At 37.6% G+C, this 11302-nt stretch overlaps 1 protein-coding gene across 1 annotated transcript in view; it reads left to right on the top strand.

Annotated features, from left to right (window-relative positions):
* dcc (DCC netrin 1 receptor) overlaps positions 1-11302 on the top strand; it is a 681343-nt gene that overhangs the window by 606917 nt on the left and 63124 nt on the right. Inside the window, exon 24 of the mRNA XM_052458625.1 lies at positions 2557-2713. Coding sequence (XP_052314585.1) covers positions 2557-2713 — 157 coding nt within the window. The remainder of the gene's footprint in view (positions 1-2556; positions 2714-11302) is intronic.

Genomic DNA, 11302 nt, shown 5'->3' with positions numbered 1-11302 from the left:
ATGTATTGATCAAATAATGACAGGTAGGATTGAGTGGGACTGTAGTAATGACATTTAGAAGTGGGTTGAACTGTAGTAATGACAGGTAGAAGTAGGTGGGACTGTAGTAATGACGGGTAGGAGTGGGTGGGACTCTGGCAACGACAGGTAAGATGACAGGTAGGATTGAGTGGGACTGTAGTAATGACATTTAGAAGTGGGTGGGACTGTAGTAATGACAGGTAGAAAGAAGTAGGTGGGACTGTAGTAATGACGGGTAGGATTGGGTGGGACTGTAGTAATGACAGGTAGAAGTAGGTGGGACTGTAGTAATGATGGGTAGAAGTAGGTGGGACTGTAGTAATGACAGGTAAGATTGGGTGGGACTGTAGTAATGACGGGTAGGATTGGGTGGGACTGTAGTAATGACAGGTAGAAGTAGGTGGGACTGTAGTAATGACGGGTAGAAGTAGGTGGGACTGTAGTAATGACTGGTAGGATTGGGTGGGACTGTAGTAATGACGGGTAGGATTGGGTGGGACTGTAGTAATGACAGGTAGATGCGGCCTAGGCCGTCATTGAAAAATAAGAATTTGTTCTGACTTGCCTAGTAAAATAAATTAGACCATTGCACTGGCTTTGTACAATAATACCAAAAGTATATACTGTGTATGTTTTATTGTCACATACACCGGATAGGTGCAGGGGAATGTGTTGTTTTAGCCATAGTCAGCCATAGTAGTACAGTGCCCCTGGAGAAAATAAGCTTAAGCTCCTTGCTCAAGGATACATTGACAGATTTTAGCATTAGCTTTAACATTAGCATCGCTGCCACAGAGTTCACTATACTATTAGCATCGCTGCCCCAGAGTTCACTATACTATTAGCAATAGCATTAGCTTTAACATTAGCATCGCTGCCACAGAGTTCACTATACTATTAGCAATAGCATTAGCTTTAACATTAGCATCGCTGCCACAGAGTTCACTATACTATTAGCAATAGCATTAGCTTTAACATTAGCATCGCTGCCACAGAGTTCACTATACTATTAGCAATAGCATTAGCTTTAACATTAGCATCGCTGCCACAGAGTTCACTATACTATTAGCAATAGCATTAGCTCTCTCTCTCTCTATAGAGGAACACACTTAAAGGGGGGAATCTGGGATTTAAACAACAACAAACGAGTTAAATCAAATCAAATGTATAAATAAATAAAGCCCTTCGTACATCAGCTGATATCTCAAAGTGTTGTACAGAAACCCAGCCTAAAACCCCCCCAAACAGCAAGCAATGCAGGTGTAGAAGCACCAACACTTTTCGTCAGTCATTATTTTCAACTTCCCAAAAAATGGATGTACCAAACATGTAATCCCAGATTGCCACTTTAACTATGTACAATAGCTATGTTGAAGTATGTTTCTCTCTGGGGAGGCCGAAGGGGGTGGCCCGTTGCTGTGAATGAGTGGAAATAGTTTTGGCATATAGAGAACAAAGTGGTTGTAACCTATTAGGTTGGTCCTTGATCTGAATGTAGTGTTCCTTGGGGACCGTCAGCTGTTCAAAGCTCAGGAGAAACAGAGCTTTCCAGCCTTTCATCCCAAGGCCAACATGTATTTTAGAGAACCAGAGATGTAGAAAGGAACTGAGGAAGGAAATATCAATTTCTCCAGTGGGTTGTATTGGGAACTCGTTGAACAGTCTTTTAAAGCTTTAAGTTAAGGGTCATATCATTTGAAGGGATACTATGTGAGCAGCATATGAAATTAATGACTTGTGTGTAATTTGCATTAATTAAATGTTGTCATTAGAATAAAAAATGTTTTACGCTCATTTGAAGTTCCTATTTCCTGTCCCTGTTGTATTTCAGACATTGGTCAGATGGTCTTATTTCCTGTCCCTGTTGTATTTCAGACATTGGTCAGATGGTCTTATTTCCTGTCCCTGTTGTAATTCAGACATTGGTCAGATGGTCTTATTTCCTGTCCCTGTTGTATTCCAGACATTGGTCAGATGGTCTTATTTCCTGTCCCTGTTGTATTCCAGACATTGGTCAGATGGTCTTATTTCCTGTCCCTGTTGTATTTCAGACATTGGTCAGATGGTCTTATTTCCTGTCCCTGTTGTATTTCAGACATTGGTCAGATGGTCTTATTTCCTGTCCCTGTTGTATTCCAGACATTGGTCAGATGGTCTTATTTCCTGTCCCTGTTGTATTTCAGACATTGGTCAGATGGTCTTATTTCCTGTCCCTGTTGTATTTCAGACATTGGTCAGATGGTCTTATTTCCTGTCCCTGTTGTATTCCAGACATTGGTCAGATGGTCTTATTTCCTGTCCCTGTTGTAATTCAGACATTGGTCAGATGGTCTTATTTCCTGTCCCTGTTGTATTCCAGACATTGGTCAGATGGTCTTATTTCCTGTCCCTGTTGTAATTCAGACATTGGTCAGATGGTCTTATTTCCTGTCCATGTTGTATTCCAGACATTGGTCAGATGGTCTTATTTCCTGTCCCTGTTGTATTCCAGACATTGGTCAGATGGTCTTATTTCCTGTCCCTGTTGTATTCCAGACATTGGTCAGATGCGTCCTCCTCACGGCAGTGTGACGCCCCAGAAGAACAGCAACCTCCTGGTCATCATCGTGGTCTCCGTGGGAGCCGTTACTGTGGTAGTGGTCATCATAGTAGCGCTGATCTGCACCAGGCGCTCCTCCGCACAACAGAGAAAGTGAGTTGGATTGCCTCTTTCTCCTCACTCCCCTTCCTCCTCACTCCCCTTCCTCCTCACTCCCCTTCCTCCTCTTCCCCATTCCTGCTGTTCCCCTTCTTCCTCACTCCCCTTCCTCCTCTTCCCCATTCCTGCTGTTCCCCTTCCTTCTCACTCCCCTTCCTCCTCGTTCCCCTTCTTCCTCACTCCCATTCCTCCTGTTTCTCTTCTTCCTCACTCCCCTTCCTCCTCACTCCCCTTCCTCCTCTTCCCCATTCCTGCTGTTCCCCTTCTTCCTCACTCCCCTTCCTCCTCTTCCCCATTCCTGCTGTTCCCCTTCTTCCTCACTCCCCTTCCTCCTCTTCCCCATTCCTGCTGTTCCCCTTCCTCCTCACTCCCCTTCCTCCTCACTCCCCTTCCTCCTCTTCCCCATTCCTGCTGTTCCCCTTCCTCCTCACTCCCCTTCCTCCTCACTCCCCTTCCTCCTCGTTCCCCTTCTTCCTCACTCCCATTCCTCCTGTTCCCCTTCCTCCTCACTCCCCTTCCTCCTCACCCCCTTCCTCCTCACTCCCCTTCCTCCTCACTCCCCTTCCTCCTCACTCCCCTTCCTCCTCTTCCCCATTCCTCCTGTTCCCCTTCTTCCTCACTCCCATTCCTCCTCGTTCCCCTTCCTCCTCACTCCCCTTCCTCCTCACTCCCCTTCCTCCTCACTCCCCTTCCTCCTCTTCCCCATTCCTCCTGTTCCCCTTCTTCCTCACTCCCCTTCCTCCTCGTTCCCCTTCTTCCTCACTCCCATTCCTCCTGTTTCTCTTCTTCCTCACTCCCCTTCCTCCTCACTCCCCTTCCTCCTCTTCCCCATTCCTCCTGTTCCCCTTCCTCCCACAGTTAGAGTTGTATAGGAAGGGTATATTAGTTGAAACTTTCTTTTTTACCAGTAATCTTCCAGAATTGTTGTGACTTTCAAGGATTTTATGCAATTTTTCACAAGACATCTAGTGGCTATTTTGGTACTTCAGATTATCACAGGTGTCTGTAATTATCTCTGTTCCTCTACATCAGATTACCACAGGGGTGTAATTATCTCTGTTCCTCTACTTCAGATTACCACAGGGGTGTAATTATATCTGGCCCTCTACTTCAGATTACCACAGGGGTGTAATTATCTCTGTTCCTCTACTTCAGATTATCACAGGGGTGTAATTATCTCTGTACCTCTACTTCAGATTATCACAGGTGTCTGTAATTATCTCTGTTCCTCTACTTCAGATTATCACAGGGGTGTGTAATTATCTCTGGCCCTCTACTTCAGATTATCACAGGGGTGTAATTATCTCTGGCCCTCTACTTCAGATTATCACAGGGGTGTAATTATCTCTGGCCCTCTACTTCAGATTATCACAGGGGTCTGTAATTATCTCTGTCCCTCTACTTCAGATTATCACAGGGGTCTGTAATTATCTCTGGCCCTCTGTCTGGCCTTATCGCATTTAAACTATATAAAATTATCAAATAAAATGATTTAAAATCAAACAAAATAGAATGACAAAGCTGTAGAACATTATCCTAAATATCAATATCAATTTAGTGAATACCATTGCTGATTAATATGAGGGTTTCAGCATGAAATATCCTTTATTATTTATTTTACTATGTCAATTTGTCTTTGTTGTCAGTGTTTTGTCTTTGTCTTTGTTGTCAGTGTTTTGTCTTTGTTGTCAGTGTTTTGTCTTTGTTGTCAGTGTTTTGTCTTTGTTGTCAGTGTTTTGTCTTTGTTGTCAGTGTTTTGTCTTTGTCTTTGTTGTCAGTGTTTTGTCTTTGTTGTCAGTGTTTTGTCTTTGTTGTCAGTGTTTTGTCTTTATTGTCAGTGTTTTGTCTTTGTCGTCAGTGTTTTGTCTTTGTTGTCAGTGTTTTGTCTTTGTTGTCAGTGTTTTGTCTTTGTCTTTGTTGTCAGTGTTTTGTCTTTGTCGTCAGTGTTTTGTCTTTGTTGTCAGTGTTTTGTCTTTGTCGTCAGTGTTTTGTCTTTGTCAGTGTTTTGTCTTTGTTGTCAGTGTTTTGTCTTTGTTGTCAGTGTTTTGTCTTTGTTGTCAGTGTTTTGTCTTTGTCTTTGTTGTCAGTGTTTTGTCTTTGTCTTTGTTGTCAGTGTTTTGTCTTTGTCGTCAGTGTTTTGTCTTTGTTGTCAGTGTTTTGTCTTTGTCGTCAGTGTTTTGTCTTTGTTGTCAGTGTTTTGTCTTTGTTGTCAGTGTTTTGTCTTTGTCTTTGTCGTCAGTGTTTTGTCTTTGTCTTTGTCGTCAGTGTTTTGTCTTTGTCGTCAGTGTTTTGTCTTTGTTGTCAGTGTTTTGTCTTTGTCGTCAGTGTTTTGTCTTTGTTGTCAGTGTTTTGTCTTTGTCGTCAGTGTTTTGTCTTTGTTGTCAGTGTTTTGTCTTTGTTGTCAGTGTTTTGTCTTTGTTGTCAGTGTTTTGTCTTTGTCGTCAGTGTTTTGTCTTTGTCGTCAGTGTTTTGTCTTTGTTGTCAGTGTTTTGTCTTTGTCGTCAGTGTTTTGTCTTTGTCGTCAGTGTTTTGTCTTTGTTGTCAGTGTTTTGTCTTTGTTGTCAGTGTTTTGTCTTTGTTGTCAGTGTTTTGTCTTTGTTGTCAGTGTTTTGTCTTTGTTGTCAGTGTTTTGTCTTTGTCTTTGTCGTCAGTGTTTTGTCTTGGTCTTTGTCGTCAGTGTTTTGTCTTTGTAGTCAGTGTTTTGTCTTTGTTGTCAGTGTTTTGTCTTTGTCGTCAGTGTTTTGTCTTTGTTGTCAGTGTTTTGTCTTTGTCGTCAGTGTTTTGTCTTTGTTGTCAGTGTTTTGTCTTTGTCTTTGTTGTCAGTGTTTTGTCTTTGTTGTCAGTGTTTTGTCTTTGTCGTCAGTGTTTTGTCTTTGTTGTCAGTGTTTTGTCTTTGTTGTCAGTGTTTTGTCTTTGTCTTTGTCGTCAGTGTTTTGTCTTTGTCTTTGTCAGTGTTTTGTCTTTGTCGTCAGTGTTTTGTCTTTGTTGTCAGTGTTTTGTCTTTGTCGTCAGTGTTTTGTCTTTGTTGTCAGTGTTTTGTCTTTGTCGTCAGTGTTTTGTCTTTGTTGTCAGTGTTTTGTCTTTGTTGTCAGTGTTTTGTCTTTGTCGTCAGTGTTTTTTCTTTGTTGTCAGTGTTTTGTCTTTGTCGTCAGTGTTTTGTCTTTGTTGTCAGTGTTTTGTCTTTGTCGTCAGTGTTTTGTCTTTGTTGTCAGTGTTTTGTCTTTGTTGTCAGTGTTTTGTCTTTGTCTTTGTCGTCAGTGTTTTGTCTTTGTCTTTGTCGTCAGTGTTTTGTCTTTGTCGTCAGTGTTTTGTCTTTGTTGTCAGTGTTTTGTCTTTGTCGTCAGTGTTTTGTCTTTGTTGTCAGTGTTTTGTCTTTGTCGTCAGTGTTTTGTCTTTGTTGTCAGTGTTTTGTCTTTGTCGTCAGTGTTTTGTCTTTGTTGTCAGTGTTTTGTCTTTGTTGTCAGTGTTTTGTCTTTGTCGTCAGTGTTTTTTCTTTGTTGTCAGTGTTTTGTCTTTGTCGTCAGTGTTTTGTCTTTGTTGTCAGTGTTTTGTCTTTGTCGTCAGTGTTTTGTCTTTGTTGTCAGTGTTTTGTCTTTGTCGTCAGTGTTTTTTCTTTGTTGTCAGTGTTTTGTCTTTGTCGTCAGTGTTTTGTCTTTGTTGTCAGTGTTTTGTCTTTGTCGTCAGTGTTTTGTCTTTGTTGTCAGTGTTTTGTCTTTGTTGTCAGTGTTTTGTCTTTGTCTTTGTCGTCAGTGTTTTGTCTTTGTCTTTGTCAGTGTTTTGTCTTTGTCGTCAGTGTTTTGTCTTTGTTGTCAGTGTTTTGTCTTTGTTGTCAGTGTTTTGTCTTTGTTGTCAGTGTTTTGTCTTTGTCGTCAGTGTTTTGTCTTTGTCGTCAGTGTTTTGTCTTTGTCGTCAGTGTTTTGTCTTTGTTGTCAGTGTTTTGTCTTTGTTGTCAGTGTTTTGTCTTTGTCTTTGTCGTCAGTGTTTTGTCTTTGTCTTTGTCGTCAGTGTTTTGTCTTTGTCGTCAGTTTTTTGTCTTTGTTGTCAGTGTTTTGTCTTTGTTGTCAGTGTTTTGTCTTTGTTGTCAGTGTTTTGTCTTTGTCTTTGTTGTCAGTGTTTTGTCTTTGTTGTCAGTGTTTTGTCTTTGTCGTCAGTGTTTTGTCTTTGTTGTCAGTGTTTTGTCTTTGTTGTCAGTGTTTTGTCTTTGTCTTTGTCGTCAGTGTTTTGTCTTTGTCTTTGTCGTCAGTGTTTTGTCTTTGTCGTCAGTGTTTTGTCTTTGTTGTCAGTGTTATATTATATTGTTATATTTAATAAACAGTCTGATATCCTGTTAACACATGTTATATTAAAACAGTCTGATATCCTGTTATCACATGTTATATTTAATAAACAGTCTGATATCCTGTTAACACATGTTATATTAAAACAGTCTGATATCCTGTTAACACATGTTATATTAAAACAGTCTGATATCCTGTTAACACATGTTATATTAAAACAGTCTGATATCCTGTTATCACATGTTATATTAAAACAGTCTGATATCCTGTTATCACATGTTATATTAAAACAGTCTGATATCCTGTTAACACATGTTATATTAAAAAACAGTCTGATATCCTGTTATTGTATGTTATATTAAAACAGTCTGATATCCTGTTAACACATGTTATATTTTGTCTGATATCCTGTTATGTCATGTTATATTAAAACAGTCTGATATCCTGTTATCACATGTTATATTAAAACAGTCTGATATCCTGTTATCACATGTTATATTAAAACAGTCTGATATCCTGTTATCACATGTTATATTAAAACAGTCTGATATCCTGTTAACACATGTTATATTAAAACAGTCTGATATCCTGTTATCACATGTTATATTAAAACAGTCTGATATCCTGTTAACACATGTTATATTAAAACAGTCTGATATCCTGTTAACACATGTTATATTAAAACAGTCTGATATCCTGTTAACACATGTTATATTAAAACAGTCTGATATCCTGTTATCACATGTTATATTAAAACAGTCTGATATCCTGTTATCACATGTTATATTAAAACAGTCTGATATCCTGTTATCACATGTTATATTAAAAACAGTCTGATATCCTGTTATCACATGTTATATTAAAACAGTCTGATATCCTGTTAACACATGTTATATTAAAACAGTCTGATATCCTGTTAACACATGTTATATTAAAACAGTCTGATATCCTGTTAACACATGTTATATTAAAACAGTCTGATATCCTGTTATCACATGTTATATTAAAACAGTCTGATATCCTGTTATCACATGTTATATTAAAACAGTCTGATATCCTGTTATCACATGTTATATTAAAACAGTCTGATATCCTGTTATCACATGTTATATTAAAACAGTCTGATATCCTGTTATCACATGTTATATTAAAACAGTCTGATATCCTGTTAACACATGTTATATTAAAACAGTCTGATATCCTGTTAACACATGTTATATTAAAACAGTCTGATATCCTGTTATCACATGTTATATTAAAACAGTCTGATATCCTGTTATCACATGTTATATTAAAACAGTCTGATATCCTGTTAACACATGTTATATTAAAACAGTCTGATATCCTGTTATCACATGTTATATTAAAACAGTCTGATATCCTGTTATCACATGTTATATTAAAACAGTCTGATATCCTGTTATCACATGTTATATTAAAACAGTCTGATATCCTGTTATCACATGTTATATTAAAACAGTCTGATATCCTGTTATCACATGTTATATTAAAACAGTCTGATATCCTGTTAACACATGTTATATTAAAACAGTCTGATATCCTGTTATCACATGTTATATTAAAACAGTCTGATATCCTGTTATCACATGTTATATTAAAACAGTCTGATATCCTGTTATCACATGTTATATTAAAACAGTCTGATATCCTGTTAACACATGTTATATTAAAACAGTCTGATATCCTGTTATCACATGTTATATTAAAACAGTCTGATATCCTGTTATCACATGTTATATTAAAACAGTCTGATATCCTGTTAACACATGTTATATTTAATAAACAGTCTGATATCCTGTTAACACATGTTATATTAAAACAGTCTGATATCCTGTTATCACATGTTATATTAAAACAGTCTGATATCCTGTTATCACATGTTATATTAAAACAGTCTGATATCCTGTTAACACATGTTATATTAAAACAGTCTGATATCCTGTTATCACATGTTATATTAAAACAGTCTGATATCCTGTTATCACATGTTATATTTAAACAGTCTGATATCCTGTTATCACATGTTATATTAAAACAGTCTGATATCCTGTTATCACATGTTATATTTAAACAGTCTGATATCCTGTTATCACATGTTATATTAAAACAGTCTGATATCCTGTTATCACATGTTATATTAAACAGTCTGATATCCTGTTATCACATGTTATATTAAAACAGTCTGATATCCTGTTATCACATGTTATATTAAAACAGTCTGATATCCTGTTAACACATGTTATATTAAAACAGTCTGATATCCTGTTATCACATGTTATATTAAAACAGTCTGATATCCTGTTATCACATGTTATATTAAAACAGTCTGATATCCTGTTATCACATGTTATATTAAAACAGTCTGATATCCTGTTATCACATGTTATATTAAAACAGTCTGATATCCTGTTAACACATGTTATATTAAAACAGTCTGATATCCTGTTATCACATGTTATATTAAAACAGTCTGATATCCTGTTATCACATGTTATATTAAAACAGTCTGATATCCTGTTATCACATGTTATATTAAAACAGTCTGATATCCTGTTATCACATGTTATATTAAAACAGTCTGATATCCTGTTATCACATGTTATATTAAAACAGTCTGATATCCTGTTAACATGTTATATTAAAACAGTCTGATATCCTGTTAACACATGTTATATTAAAACAGTCTGATATCCTGTTATCACATGTTATATTAAAACAGTCTGATATCCTGTTAACACATGTTATATTAAAACAGTCTGATATCCTGTTATCACATGTTATATTAAAACAGTCTGATATCCTGTTATCACATGTTATATTAAAACAGTTATCTGATATTAAAACAGTATCCTGTTAACACATGTTATATTAAAACAGTCTGATATCCTGTTATCACATGTTATATTAAAACAGTCTGATATCCTGTTAACACATGTTATATTAAAACAGTCTGATATCCTGTTAACACATGTTATATTAAAACAGTCTGATATCCTGTTAACACATGTTATATTAAAACAGTCTGATATCCTGTTAACACATGTTATATTAAAACAGTCTGATATCCTGTTAACACATGTTATATTAAAACAGTCTGATATCCTGTTATCACATGTTATATTAAAACAGTCTGATATCCTGTTAACACATGTTATATTAAAACAGTCTGATATCCTGTTAACACATGTTATATTAAAACAGTCTGATATCCTGTTATCACATGTTATATTAAAACAGTCTGATATCCTGTTAACACATGTTATATTTAATAAACAGTCTGATATCCTGTTATCACATGTTATATTTAAAACAGTCTGATATCCTGTTATCACATGTTATATTAAAACAGTCTGATATCCTGTTAACACATGTTATATTAAAACAGTCTGATATCCTGTTAACACATGTTATATTAAAACAGTCTGATATCCTGTTAACACATGTTATATTTATATTAAAACAGTCTGATTACCACACATTGATTGTTATCTAGATCCTCTTCCTCGTTTTCTCTGTAGGTTGGAGACACAGGAGGAATAGTCAGCAGATACCTTAATTCCATGCTTGAATGAGCCAGTTTATTACAGCTAACCTCCCCCCCCGACACACACACACACACACACTCACAGACACAGACACAGACACACACACACACACACACACACACACACAGACAGACAGACACACACACAGACACACACAGACACACACACACACACATGAGATGCCTCTGTAATTAGAATGAAGAGATTCTCATAGTGGTGAAACTCTGTCCTTCACTGAGATTCATACCGTTTTTTCATTAAGTGAATGTAATTAAAACGTGAATGGTGTTTTTAGTTGTGGGTTTGACAAGTGAGAGGGTGGCAGATATTTCTAAGTGGGTATATAAGGGCATGCGAGGTGAAGGGCGTTTTGAGGTATGGAAACGCAGGGGGGTGGGGAAGCAGAGGGAGAGGAAGAAATAGAGGGAGGTGTACATTTAGAGGAGGGAGGCAGAGAGGGAGAGAGAGGGAGGGAGAGACGGAGGGAGGGAGAGAGAGAGAGAGAGAGGAAGAGAGAGAGAGAGAGAGAGAGAGAGAGAGAGAGAGAGAGAGAGAGAGAGAGAGAGAGAGAGAGAGAGAGAGAGAGAGAGAGAGAGAGAGAGAGACAGAGAGGGAGAGACAGAGAGAGAGAGAGACAGAGAGAGAGAGACAGAGAGGGAGAGAGGGACAGAGGGGGAGAGAGAGAGAGAGAGAGAGAGAGAGAGAGAGAGAGAGAGAGAGGCAAAGTCTTTCATCTAGAC

Source organism: Oncorhynchus keta, chromosome 12, assembly GCF_023373465.1.
Source record: "Oncorhynchus keta strain PuntledgeMale-10-30-2019 chromosome 12, Oket_V2, whole genome shotgun sequence".
NCBI classification, from domain to species: Eukaryota; Metazoa; Chordata; class Actinopteri; order Salmoniformes; family Salmonidae; genus Oncorhynchus; species Oncorhynchus keta.
This window is presented reverse-complemented; position numbering and strand designations above follow the sequence as displayed.